General features: G+C 49.6%; 1 protein-coding gene across 1 annotated transcript in view; it reads left to right on the top strand.

Moving 5' to 3' along the window:
• The window catches only part of epha10 (EPH receptor A10), a 179,673-nt gene that overhangs the window by 119,449 nt on the left and 45,466 nt on the right, over positions 1 to 14,758 (top strand). The window contains exons 4-5 of the mRNA XM_029735687.1: positions 2,984 to 3,139; positions 8,924 to 9,253. Coding sequence (XP_029591547.1) covers positions 2,984 to 3,139; positions 8,924 to 9,253 — 486 coding nt within the window. The remainder of the gene's footprint in view (positions 1 to 2,983; positions 3,140 to 8,923; positions 9,254 to 14,758) is intronic.

The following is a 14,758-nucleotide window of genomic DNA, read 5'->3' as shown; positions in this document are numbered from 1 at the left end:
TCTCCTCCTCTCTCTCCCTCTTTCCCTTCATCTGAAACGCCATGACACTCATCTAAATGTGGAGGGCAATGCAGCCATGCAGGGAACACACTCCCAGATTGCCAAGGTGGTTTCTGTCCAACCCCCCCGTCCCTTTTTGGGTTTGAGAGAGCGCAATCCAGCCAGCATTGATTTGGGACTTGGTTTAGAGCCCGGTACCAGCGAAGACGGTCACGTTTGTTATTTAGATACCACATTTTCTCTTGACTTCCTACCGTTCGAACCACATACAGTAGGTACAGTTGTGGCCAAAAGTTTTGAGAATGACACAAATATTAATTTTAACAGTCTGCTGCCTCAGTTTGTATGATGGCAATTTGCATATACTCCAGAATGTTATGAAGAGTGATCAGATGAATTGCAATTAATTTCTAAGTCCCTCTTTGCCATGCAAATGAACTGAATCCCCCAAAAACATTTACACTGCATTTCAGCCCTGCCACAAAAGGACCAGCTGACATCATGTCAGTGATTCTCTCGTTAACACAGGTGTGAGGGTTGACGAGGACAAGGCTGGAGATCACGCTGTCATGCTGATTGAGTTCAAATAACAGACTGGAAGTTTCAAAAGGAGGGTGGTGCTTGGAATCATTGTTTTTCCTCTGTCAAACATGGTTACCTGCAAGGAAACATGTGCCGTCATCATTGCTTTACACAAAAAGAGCTTCACAGGCAAGAATATTGCTGCCAGTAAGATTGCACCTAAATCAACAATTTATCGGATCATCAAGAACTTCAAGGAGAGCGGTTCAATTGTTGTGAAGAAGGCTTCAGGGCGCCCAAGAAAGTCCAGCAAGCGCCAGGACCGTCTCCTAAAGTTGATTCAACTGCGGGATCGGGGCACCACCAGTACTGAGCTTGCTCAGGAATGGCAGCAGGCAGGTGTGAGTGCATCTGCACGCACAGTGAGGTGAAGATTCTTGGAGGATGACCCGGTGTCAAGAAGGGCAGCAAAGAAGCCACTTCTGTCCAGGAAAAACATCAGGGACAGACTGATATTCTGTAAAAGGTACTGGGATTGGACTGCTGAAGACTGGGGTAAAGTCATTTTCTCTGATGAATCCCCTTTCAGATTGTTTGGGGCATCCGGAAAAAAGCTTGTCCGGAGAAGACAAGGTGAGCGCTACCATCAGTCCTGTGTCATGCCAACAGTAAAGCATCCTGAGACCATTCATGTGTGGGGTTGCTTCTCAGCCAAGGGAGTGGGCTCACTCACAATTTTGCCTAAGAACACAGCCATGAATAAAGAATGGTACCAACACATCCTCCGAGAGCAACTTCTCCCAACCATCCAGGAACAGTTTGGTGATGAACAATGCCTTTTCCAGCATGATGGAGCACCTTGCCATAAGGCAAAAGTGATAACTAAGTGGCTCGGGGAACAAAACATCAATACTTTGGGTCCATGGTCAGGAAACTCCCCAGACCTTAATCCCATTGAGAACTTGTGGTCAATCCTCAAGAGGCGGGTGGACAAACAAAAACCCACAAATTCTGACAAACTCCAAGCATTGATTATGCAAGAATGGGCTGCTATCAGTCAGGATGTGGCACAGAAGTTAATTGACAGCATCCCAGGGCGGATTGCAGAGGTCTTGAAAAAGAAGGGTCAACACTGCAAATATTGACTCTGCATCAACTTCATGTAATTGTCAATAAAAGCCTTTGACACTTATGAAATGCTTGTAATTATACTTCAGTATTCCATAGTAACACCTGACAAAAATATCTAAAGACACTGAAGCAGCAAACTTTGTGGAAATTAATATTTGTGTCATTCTCAAACATTTTGGCCACGATTGTACACCGATAAAACGGGCACCACTGCCAAAAAGAGAGCATCTCCATCCAGCCATTTCAGAAGCTAGCTTTTTCTTCACGCTCTGCAACACTGTAGCCAAAGAGTGGTTCCCTACAAAGCAAGCTGTTCTGTGTTGGTGTAATGGCCGACATTAGACAGACAATTACAAGGTTCTTACAGACACAGCCACGCCATACACACTCACTCACGCTTTCACATCAGTCTCCGTTCAGGGAGTTTGAAGGGGCTAATCAGTGTGACTTTGAGGGCGTGTGTGTGTGTTACACCCAAACCCACCATCTCTTCACCATTCACCCCCATCATTATGGGTGTTACCCCCCACTCAGACACGGTAACGTCGTTGAGGCTGGGGCCGGTTGTTTTCACAGCCACGCGCATGGATTATATAATCCCAGCGCGGTAGGATAGGGAACAGCAGTGATGGTGATTGTAATGGGAAGAGAGGGCTTGCTTGAGGTTTTAATGTAGGAATGCTGTTGGGGACCCCGGTGACAGAGAGGGGAGCAGCGCTCAACTGATTTCACACACATTACCACCCGGAGCACTGGCACGGCAAGCGGAAAATGAACCCCAGTGAGAGAGAGTGGAAAAGAGTGGGCGTGCGCGCGTGCTTGTGCGACGTGTGTGTAGTCACTCTCTCGTTCTATCGCTCTTTTCCCTCCCTCCCTCTCTCTCTCTCTCTTCCTCTCTGTACCCTCAGCCCCAGAGGGAACAGAGTTGTGTAATAAGGGAGCTACCAGGATGACAGAATGGGCTGCAGAAGGAGAGGACGAGGGTCAAGTAGTGAAGCAGCTCGGTGCCCGAAGAGCGATTGGACAGCATGTGTTGGTCCTGTACTGACTAGCTGGTCCAGTTCTATTGACCATATGTTAGGCTCAGAGGTCTCGACGTCATGTGTTGGTTAGACTGATTTTTCTTCGAACTCAGTCTCTCTTTCTCCCTTTCGCTTTCTCTAACTCGCTCTCTCTCTCTCATAAGGCATAATTATCTTGAATGTACTTACCCCATGTCGCTAAACCATTATCAGTATTTTACAGCAGTTTTAAAACATACACCAACTGAAATAATAATAACGTGTAATGGGTTTTTAATGCATATTTGTTCCTCTCTCTCTGTGCTCAGCGTGTCCCCCTGGCTCGTACAAGATGTCTTCCAGACAGCAGGAGTGTTTTCCGTGCCCGGCCAACAGTGTGGCGGAGGAGGAAGGCTCGGTGGTGTGTGTGTGTGAGGAGGACCACTTCAGGACCCCCCTGGACAACCCCTCGGCCCCCTGCACCCGTAAGACGCACGCACCTGTCCCTAGGCAACTCCTCGGCTGATTATGTCCCTCTATCATATCGCCTCTTCTCTAGCCATATCACCCTGTCGCTCCTCTTTTCAGTCTCTCCCTCTATCCACCCTTTCCCTTCAGGCCCCCCTCTCCCTCTAACCCATCCCTCCATCCGTCAGGTAACCCCTCTACCATTCCCCTATTCCCTTCATACTTCACCCATCAATCCTCTACTAAACCTGCATCCCTCTTCTCCCTTCCATCTCTTTAGTAACCGCAACACCTCCATCCTTCATCCCTCCACACACACACACACCTCCCCCACCACACTAAATGCCAAAACCTCCAACAAAGACGCACAATCAAGTCCAATTCCATACCGGGCAGCCATATTGATCGAAGAACTAAGCCTCTGTAGTGTTGATGGTTAAATACACACACGCCACCTGATTTAATCCACCTAGAATGTTCTCTATAGCGCTACAGTATACCAGACAATAAAACAGAGGTCAGCAAGGGACTGTATTCATTCTCGGGCACCCGGAGCAGCTCTAGCTTTTATAGCTCTGTAATTAGAGCTGTTTAATCACAATATTGATTCCCGGTGCTTTTATATCTACAAGGGGCAGCCTGTGATAACATTTTATAGCTCTGTAATTACCACATTAATTACAATATTGATTCAGTAATTGTGATCATCTCCTGATACCACCAAGCTATTGTGTGCTGGGAGGGAGGGAGACAGACAGACGGAGGGAAAGAGGGACTGAAGGAGAGACAGGTGTAAGGTGAGGAGGAGTGGAGAGGGAGAGAGAGTATGGAAAATAAGGAATATACAGGCCCAGCTGTGTGTACACGTATGTGCGTTCTCATACGTGCGCATGTGTGTTATTGAATAAGTGAAGGTGTGCTGCTCTCTGCGTGCTGATGAACACGTCACACACCACAACTGTGCCCCGCTTCTGGCCACACGCCACTTTTACCATGTTACGTAAACCTCACCGAGAGAGAGACACGCACATATTGACACACACACTCATTATCAGGATTGCGCCGGAAGGAATAGTGGCCCTTTTACGGGCTTCTGACCAAAGGTGTTATTTTGTGTATTTTTGGGGGGTGCAGATTGTAACTTTTTGGGGGTACATAATGTTTCCGCCATTGTTTCCTAAGACCTAAAATAGCTTCTAGGCATCAACAGCTATAACTAACGTTGATTTGGACGAGGACTTCTACTTCAATGAGTTGGGGGCGAAAGACATATTGATTATCGCGGATCAGGCCCAAATCCCCGACACTCGAAGGAGGAGGAGACAGCGCTATAGAGGCCGGCGTGCGGGGATACCTGACGAGACTACGTTGGAGAGTGGATAAATCGCCTCTACCCTCCGTTCTGTTGGCGAACGTGCAATCACTGGAGACTAAACTGGATGAGCGCCGTTCGAGACTCCTATCAACGTGATCTGAAGAACTGTAATATCCTGTGTTTCTCCGAATCGTGGCTGAACAAGGACATGTTAAATATAAATCTAGCTTGTTTTTCTGTACAGCGGCTGGACAGAACGGCTGCATCGGGGGAAGGTTAATAACAACTGTAGCACAGCCTCTAATATTCAGAAATTCTCTAGGTTCTGCTCGCCTGAGATAGAAGTCCTTTCCTCCACACACAGAGACTCATCCAAAGCTCTCCCTAGCCCTCCATTTGGCAAATCTGACCATAACGCTATGCTCCTGATTCCTGCATACAAGCAAAAAACTCAAACGGGATGTACCAGTGACGCGCTCAATACGGAAGTGGTCCGATGAAGAGGATGCTAAGCTACAGGACTGTTTTGCTAGCACAGACTGGAATATGTTCCGGGATTAATCCAATGGCATTTAGGAATTTACCACGTCAGTCACCGGCTACATTAATAAGTGCATCAACGACGTCATCCCCACAGTGACAGTACGTACATATCCCAACCAGAAGCCATGGATAACAGGCAACATCCTCACTGAGCTAAAGGCATAGCTGCCGCTTTCAAGGAGCGGGACACTAATCTGGAAGCTTATAAGAAATCCCGCTACGCACTCCGACAAACCATCAAAAAGGCAAAGCGCCAAACAGGACCAAGATCAAACTCTACTACACCGGCTCTGACACTTGTTGAATGTGGCAGGGCTTGCAACGATCACAGATTACAAAAGGAAGCCCAGCCGTGAGCTATCCAGTGACGCAGGCCTACCAGATTAACTAAATACCTTCTATGAGCTTCGAGGCTAGCAACACTGAACTATGCATGAGAGCACCAGCTGTTCCAAACGACTCTGTGATCACGATCTCCGTAGCCGATGTGACTAAGACCTTTAAACCGGTTAACATTCACAAGGCTGCACGGTCAGACTGATTACCAGTACGTGTACTCAGAGCATGCCCTGACCAGCTGGCAAGTGTCTTCACTGACATTAACCTCTCCCTGACCCAGTCTGTAAAACCTACATGTTTCAAGTAAACCACCATAGTCCCTGTGCCCAAGAACACTAAGATAACCTGTCTAAATGACTACCGACCCGTAGCACTCACATCTGTAGCCATGAAATGCTTTGAAAGGCTGGTCATGGCTCACGTCAACACCATCCCAGACACCCCGAACCCTCTCCAATTCGCATACCGCCCCAACAGATCCACAGATGATGGAATCTATATTGCACTCCACACTGCCTTTTCCCACCTGGACAAAAGGAACACCTATGTGAGAATGCTGTTCATTGACTACAGCTCAGCGTTCAACAGCATTATGCCCTCCAAGCTCATCACTAAGCTAAGGACCCTGGAATTAAACATCTCCCTCTGCAACTGGATCCTGGACTTCCTGACAGACCGCCCCCAAGTGGTAAGGGTAGGCAACAACACAACCGCCTTGATGACCCTCAACACGGGGGCCCCAAAGGAGTTGGGTTAAATGCAGAAGACACATTTTGGTTGAATTCATTGTTGTGCAACTGACTAGGTCTACCCTTTCTCTTTCCTGAGAGGTGTGTGCTTAGTCCCCTCTTGTACACCCTGTTCACTGCGTGGCCGCGCACGACTCCAACACCATCATTAAGTTTGCAGAAAATTCATTTCTGACTGTTGTGATATGTGGTTGTCTTACCTATTTTTGTTAAATGCACTGACTGTAGGCCTAAGTCTCTCTGGATAAGAGCGTACTCTAAATGACCTAAATGTAGATGGATTAAGGCTGGAGGATGAGGCCAGAGACCCAGCAGGCTGGTCTGCTCAGCACAGCACCAGCATAAATCTATAGCCAACAGCTGAGCACATATGAACATTTACACGTTTAACATTTACAACATCAACATAAAAAAAATAGGTTTTCAAAACCTGAGCGGCGGTACCGCATAAGTCAATCTATTTTTATTTCACTCTTCACCGCAGATGCCACAGGTTTAATGAAATAGGCAAACAATTGGGCTTGACAGTAAAGTTCTCCGGTTGGTCGCCTATTTGATTAAACCACAGCATTTTTTACAAGCCGTGTACTCGGTTCCTTCCTTGTCAAAGACAACTCCTTCAAATTTAGCTAGAACATCGCTCTTTCATTGGTTCTAATGTTTATTCTTATTAAGTAAACTATATTGGGCAGTTGTTGTTTTTATGAAATGCTCCACACATGACATATTTACGCCCAAAAAACTGTTTATAACTATTCCTGTACTGCCCGCTCCCGTAGACTGTTGATTCTGTCCCGAACTTGACTCTAGAACTTCACTCCCATTCCTGTCAGAATCCCGCGGGTCTTGCGGGATTCGTCCTGTTCCCGTGTCTATTGTTCCGGTATCAACCTCTAGTCCACACACATCAACACAGTCGCGAAGAGGGGCTCAACAACATCTCTTCCCCCTCAGGAGACTGAAATGATTTGGTATGGGCCCTCAGATCCTCAAAACGTTCTACAGCTGCACCACTGAGAGCATCTTGACTGGCTGCATCACCGCTTGGTATGGCAACTGCTTGGCATCCGACCCAAGTCATAAAATGTTCTCCAACAGGTCCCTGAACAGCTTCTACCCCCAAGCTATAAGACTACTAAATAGTTAGTTGAATAGTTAACCAATAGCTACCCGGAATATCTGCATTGACCCACCATTTTTTCACTAACTCTTTTGGCCCATCACGTGTTACAGTTTATTATCTATCCATTGCCAAGTCACTTTATCCATACCTGTGGTACATATCTACCTCAATTACCCCAGCATATCGACTCGGTACCCCGTGTATAAAGCCAAGGTATCATCACTCATTGTGTATTTATTACTTGTTATTATTTATCTACTATTCATATTTTTCTCTGCGTTGTTGGGAAGGGCGCTTAAGTAAGCATTTCACTGTTAGTCGACACCGGTTGTTTACGAACCGTTTGATTTGACACACACACACACACACACACACACACACGTACTGCCCCTCCCTGTCACCACCCGCACGTTAATCACCCCTCTCTACACATACACATTCATTATTACCACCACCCCCCCCCCCCCACACACACACACACACACACACACACCACCACTACATTATTGATGTCATTTAATGGACCAATACCTTCATGTTTCGTCCATCTGTTTAAACATGCACAGTTACGGCACTGCGTCGTATAAATGATTTTAGTTGTGTAGTGCTAGGCCTTAGAAGTGAACATTCTGTGTTCATGTGTGCATGACTGTCTGCGTGACTGGTTGACCATTGTCAAAATGTAGTGAGGAGGCGGAGAGAGGAAGCCACGCAGGACTATTGAGATGCGCCCGTCGTGTTTCACATTTGGTAAGAGAGGGTTCTCGTTCCGCGAGCACTGACCACCTTTTTCTCTGGTGACTCTTATTTGCCGTTTGTAAGCAGGGCATGTATTCCAGCCGAGACTGTTGACACAAGGAATAGACCGTCCCTTCTCTCTGCGCTCTCACACGACCGCACACAAGTGAACACACACACGGCTTTACACGTCACCGTCACTGATCGAAAAGGCCTCTCGTGTTTTCGTTTTGGGTTTTACCTCTCAATCCACCGTAAGATGAGGTGGTTAGTAGTTCAGGGACTGTCTCTAGAAATCCCCAGTGAAGAAAGGTAGTCTGCCGAGCGGCTCCTTTGTTCTGTCACCCTAAACACACTCATATTTCATCTAGACCAGGCAAGCTGTTTGCTTTGCTTTGGTTAAAGTCTTATTTTCTCTCTGGTTTTCCCCACTGCTCCGTGCGCCATCCCTAATCCCTTCCTCATCTCAATCCTATCAGAGTATTATACATGAATCGTAGCCAGATGTGCGCCAGCACCATCACACCATGTAACCAGCATAGTGTGGTGGACCACACTTTGAGAATGGACTACAGGGTGAAGTGTCCTATGGTAATTGGTCGGCACTGGGTTTTAATGGTGAACGTGCTGAATTTAATTTACTGAGCAATACGGGTCTAAATCGGTGCAGTGGAAGGCAACACCCGTCCATAGTCATTCAGTCATGCAGCTGTCTAATGTACCGGTATCGTCCCCAGTCTGCTTTTGACTGTTACGTTGTCGCTTTGCTGCACGGTATACCGCTGTTACCTTGGTCAGATCGTTATTGTAAAAGAGAACGTGTTCTCAATGACTATCCTGGTTAAATAAAGGCGAAATAAAGGAATTAACACCTACTATAGAGCTGTAGGTAGTACGTCAAACACTTTCATACATCATACAGAGGCACTAAACATGAATCATGTATATTTAACTACGAATTGCATTTATATGTCTATTTATTCCTCCCTCCCAGGCCCCCCCTCTCCTCCCAAAGACTTGGTCTACACCCTCAAGCAGTCCACCCTGATCCTGGAGTGGGGCGCGCCAACGGACACGGGCGGCAGGGGGGACCTGACCTACAGCGTGGGCTGCCGCCGGTGCGTGGGGCCGCAGTGTGAGCCGTGCGGGGCCAGCGTGGGCTTCATGCCCCAGCAGAGCGGGGTGACCGAGCGCACGGTCACCGTGGTCAACCTCATGGCCAACTCCAACTACACGTTGACGGTCGAGGCCCTCAACGGCGTGTCAGAGCTCCTGCCCAACAAGAGGTTCTACACACAGGTCAACGTGTCAACTAGCGTGCCAGGTCAGTGGGAGCTGTGTTCACACACACACGGAGGAGCGCGCGCACACACACACAAACACGTCATCACACGGATTCTCCTACTTTACCCTCAAATCAGTAACACACCATATGAGAACAAAGGGGTGCCCAAAAGCACACTATACACAAACTCTGAACTGATTGCACGCTCACGCCGTCGGGCTCAGCGCCCCTCTCCTCTCGACGCGAGGTAAAAAACTCCCATCATCACGGTGGAGCCATCTCATTTTCATCAGCACCCTTCACAAAGCCATTAGCCAGAGGCTTTAGAAAAAGCACTCAGCAAAGTGATCCTGTCAACTGAGATGCACACAACACACCCAGCAACCCCACCCCCCTCCCATGATATGGAGTTAGCTCGACTGTGGAAAGACCCCCAGCCCCACCATCGACCCAGACTCCATACATTCTCTCCTACTTCTTTCTCTAGCTGCACATTTGATGACTTGTTTGTTCAACTTGTCGGAGTTCGCCGGCTGATATTTCCCAAACGTCGACCTGCTGTGGGGGAAGCGACAAAAAAAAAAAAAGACAAATGTAATGTTTCATTTGCATATGCAGAGAAGAGAGGTAATGGAAGCCCTCGAAGTGAGAGCGCGTGTTGTACTCTAATTGTTAATTAGTGGAAGCAAATGCAATGCATTATGAATGGAGTTTGTATTAATGTACATTTGGAAATGGAATGCCAGCACTTTGGAGGATCCACGGTTGGGGTAAAGTGACGACAGACAGACAGACAGACAGACAGACAGACAGACAGACAGACAGACAGACAGACAGACAGACAGACAGACAGACAGACAGAGTTATCACGATGGCTTTATCAAACCAAATGTTTTACTCCAATAGAGTCATGATTTGGTAAAGGAGGAGGTACGTTTTGGCGGGGTGTGTGCCTCTGAGCGTAAGCTTGTGTGTGTGTGTGTGTGTGTGTGTGTGTGTGTGTGTGTGTGTGTGTGTGTGTGCAAGAGTGTGGCTGAGGCTTAATCCAAGGGTCACTGAATGGCCTATACCTGCAGTCTTATGAACATTCACTCAGTCACCCTCATAACTCTACATACAATCAGAGAGGTAGACATGAGCACAAAGGAACCGGTTGGCAAGTGCACACTCAAACACTTAACACACACACGAAGGGTTAAGCATGCGCTCGTAATGTCGCACGGAGAGGGATACACACTGACAAGTGCACAAATGCTGAGCGAATGGAGGCCTGAAGGTCTCAGGGCCACCTTTCGCATTCTTAGATCTGAGTTTTGAGCTAAAGACCGAGTCGTCAATTCCAGGCAGTGTTCAGGAGGAGCACCTGAACACCTTAACTTCTCACCTAACGTGAGTACTGAAGACGTAGGTGCCAGACACCTCCAACTACAGCAAGTCTTTTTCCTCTGTCTCTTCCTGTTTTCTACCTCCTTATCGCTTAACTTCCTTCACTCCCGTTATCTGTGCTGTTTTCTTTCTTTCTTTTTTCCCCCTCTCTCCGTCGCTTTCCCTCTTCGTTCTTTTTCTCGTGTCATATACCCCCCCCCCCCTCTCTAACCAGCCCTACTAATTTAGACATAAATCTCCCTGGTCCAGAGAGTGGAACGGGGGCCTTTCTCATTGTGTGCTTCTCTGAGTGCTGCCTGCCCGGGGCCTTTATACATTAAGAAGGAGAGACTGCCAGTTTATGCCCTGTGCATATTTTAGGCTAATCCACTCTGTATAAAGCTGCTTCCACTAGTCCCCACCCAGCCAATGAACTATAAATCCTTCGCCTGCAAACTGCTGCACTCCCTTCAAGGTCAGAGACGAACATTATCGGCAAGCCATGTGTAGACTGTGGCGTTTCCTCTCTGTCTCTCTCTCTCTCTCTCCCCCTCTCTCTCTCAATGGCTGTCACGACTTAGTTAATGCATGGCTGTTATGGGCTGTTAGAAGCCATGTCCTTCTGTTTGTTGTCGCGGGGATTGAATGGGTTGGAGAGTGGCATATTCCCGAGACTGAGACAGAGAGACGAGGCTTAACAAATTGGAGAGATTTTCTATTGACATGTGACTGTGTGTGTGTGTGTGTGTGTGTGTGTGTGTGGGCCATTTTTGAGAGAGGCGTGTTGTTTATATGATCAAGCATCCTGTAAATGTGTGTGTGTGGCTACTAAGGATGTTACGAGCAGGTAGCGCGATGATATTACTGTCTACACACGTGTACGGTGAATACTTGCGTGAGTGAATATGTGAATATTTGCAAAATGGCGGCCGGGTTCTGTTTGGCACGTGCATTATACACACACCGTTGGCACACCTAGCCTCAGATTCCCCAACAAAGCATGACCAAACCCCCGGTACACTCCGCTCCCCTGGAAGGTTAAGCGGTGCGAACGCCCTTGGTGCATCCTGAAACAATACCCCATAAAAAGCCCACTGACCTTTATGAATACTGCATTAGTGACTTTGAGCACAGGCCTCTACTTGTTTTTTCACTCGCTGTCTTTCTCTCTCTCTCTCTCTCTCTCTTTCTCTCTCTTTCTCTGTCTCTGTCTCGCTCTCACTCCTCTCTGTCTCTCTCTGTCTCTCTCTCTCTCTCTCTCTCTCTGTCTCTGTCTCTGTCTCGCTCTCTCACATGCAACTGTAGCGTATTGGGGCTGCTTGTGCTGGCTAAGCCTGTTAGCTGGAGGTGGGGGCGCCACGTTTTGGCCTCCGCCGCTCCTCTAATCTAAAAGAGGGGTTATTTAGCCTGCAGGCTACAACTCCTAGTGAGACTGTGTCAGTGAAAGTAGAGTCTATGGACTAGCTAAGAAGTGGGGATAGGTAAGAACTGGGGAAAGCCCCAAAGGAAGGCGGGCGGACGTACACACACACACACACACACACACACACCCTGACCGAAAAGATTTCCCCTGAATGGAGAGAGTGAGGGGAGGTTATTGGTAATCAACAGACCCTCAAGGGGGGTTGGGTTGGGGGCATAGAGGATTGGATGGATGGATGGATGGATGGGAGGGAGGAGAGGGGTTGGGGTGGAGGGTTGGGGCCATAGAGGATTGTGTGGATGGATGGATGGATGGATGGATGGATGGATGGATGGATGCGAGGGAGGGAGGGAGGAGAGGAGAGGGGTTGGGGTGGAGGGTTGGGGCCATAGAGGATTGGATGGATGGATGGAGAGGGGTTGGGGCCATAGAGGATTGGATGGATGGATGGGAGGGAGGGAGGAGAGGGGTTGGGGTGGAGGGTTGGGGCCATAGAGGATTGGATGGATGGCTGGATGGATGGATGGATGGGAGGGAGGGGTAGGGGTGGAGGGTTGGGGTCATAGAGGATTGGATGGATGGATGGATGGATGGATGGATGGATGGATGGGAGGGAGGAGAGGGGTTGGGGTGGAGGGTTGGGGCAATGATGGATGGATTGGATGGATGGATGAATGGATGGGAGGGAGGGAGGAGAGGGGTGGAGGGTTGGGGCCATAGAGGATTGGATGGATGGATGGATGGATGGATGGATGGATGGATGGATGGATGGATGGGAGGGAGGAGAGGGGTTGGGGTGGAGGGTTGGGGCCATAGAGGATTGGATGGATGGATGGATGGATGGGAGGGAGGAGAGGGGTTGGGGTGGAGGGTTGGGGCCATAGAGGATTGGATGGATGGATGGATGGGAGGGAGGAGAGGGGTTGGGGTGGAGGGTTGGGGCTATAGAGGATTGGATGGATGGATGGATGGATGGGGTGGAGGGTTGGGGCCATAGAGGGTTGGATGGATGGATGGATGGATGGATGGATGGATGGAGAGGGGGTGGAGGGTTGGGGCCATAGAGGATTGGATGGATGGATGGATGGATGGATGGGGTGGAGGGTTGGGGCCATAGAGGGTTGGATGGATGGATGGATGGATGGATGGAAGGGAGGGAGGGGTTGGGGTGGAGGGTTGGGGCCATAGAGGATCGGATGGATGGATGGATGGATGGGAGGGAGGGAGGAAGGAGAGGGGTTGGGGTGGAGGGTTGGGGTCATAGAGGATTGGATGGATGGATGGATGGGAGGGAGGAGAGGGGTTGGGGTGGAGGGTTGGGGCCATGATGGATGGATTGGATGGATGGATGAATGGATGGGAGGGAGGGAGGGAGGAGAAGGGTGGGGTAGAGGGTTGGGGCCATAGAGGATTGGATGGATGGATGGATGGATGGGAGGGAGGAGAGGGGTTGGGGTGGAGGGTTGGGGCCATAGAGGATTGGATGGATGGATGGATGGATGGGAGGGAGGGGTTGGGGTCATAGAGGATTGGATGGATGGATGGATGGATGGATGGGTGGAGGGTTGGGGTCATAGAGGATTGGATGGATGGATGGATGGGAGGGAGGAGAGGGATTGGGGTGGAGGGTTGGGGGCATAGAGGTTTGGATGGATGGATGGGAGGGAGGGGTTGGGGTGGAGGGTTGGGGCCATAGAGGATTGGATGGATGGCTGGATGGATGGATGGATGGATGGATGGATGGAGGGGTTGGGGTGGAGGGTTGGGGTCATAGAGGATTGGATGGATGGATGGATGGATGGGAGGGAGGGAGGGAAGGGTTGGGGTGGATGGTTGGGGCCATGATGGATGGATTGGATGGATGGATGAATGGATGGGAGGGAGGGAGGAGAGGGATGGGGTGGAGGGTTGGGGCCATAGAGGGTTGGATGGATGGATGGATGGATGGATGGAGAGGGGGTGGAGGGTTGGGGCCATAGAGGATTGGATGGATGGATGGATGGATGGGGTGGAGGGTTGGGGCCATAGAGGGTTGGATGGATGGATGGATGGATGGATGGAAGGGAGGGAGGGGTTGGGGTGGAGGGTTGGGGCCATAGAGGATCGGATGGATGGATGGATGGATGGGAGGGAGGGAGGAAGGAGAGGGGTTGGGGTGGAGGGTTGGGGTCATAGAGGATTGGATGGATGGATGGATGGATGGGAGGGAGGAGAGGGGTTGGGGTGGAGGGTTGGGGCCATGATGGATGGATTGGATGGATGGATGAATGGATGGGAGGGAGGGAGGGAGGAGAAGGGTGGGGTAGAGGGTTGGGGCCATAGAGGATTGGATGGATGGATGGATGGATGGGAGGGAGGAGAGGGGTTGGGGTGGAGGGTTGGGGCCATAGAGGATTGGATGGATGGATGGATGGATGGGAGGGAGGGGTTGGGGTCATAGAGGATTGGATGGATGGATGGATGGATGGATGGGTGGAGGGTTGGGGTCATAGAGGATTGGATGGATGGATTGATGGATGGGAGGGAGGAGAGGGATTGGGGTGGAGGGTTGGGGGCATAGAGGTTTGGATGGATGGATGGGAGGGAGGGGTTGGGGTGGAGGGTTGGGGCCATAGAGGATTGGATGGATGGCTGGATGGATGGATGGATGGATGGATGGATGGATGGAAGGGATGGAGGGGTTGGGGTGGAGGGTTGGGGTCATAGAGGATTGGATGGATGGATGGATGGATGGATGGATGGGAGGGAGGGAAGGG

The sequence above is a fragment of the Salmo trutta genome, chromosome 36 (assembly GCF_901001165.1).
Source record: "Salmo trutta chromosome 36, fSalTru1.1, whole genome shotgun sequence".
Taxonomy (NCBI): Eukaryota; Metazoa; Chordata; class Actinopteri; order Salmoniformes; family Salmonidae; genus Salmo; species Salmo trutta.
Note: the sequence above shows the minus strand (reverse complement) of the source record. Positions and strands in the feature narration are given on the sequence as shown.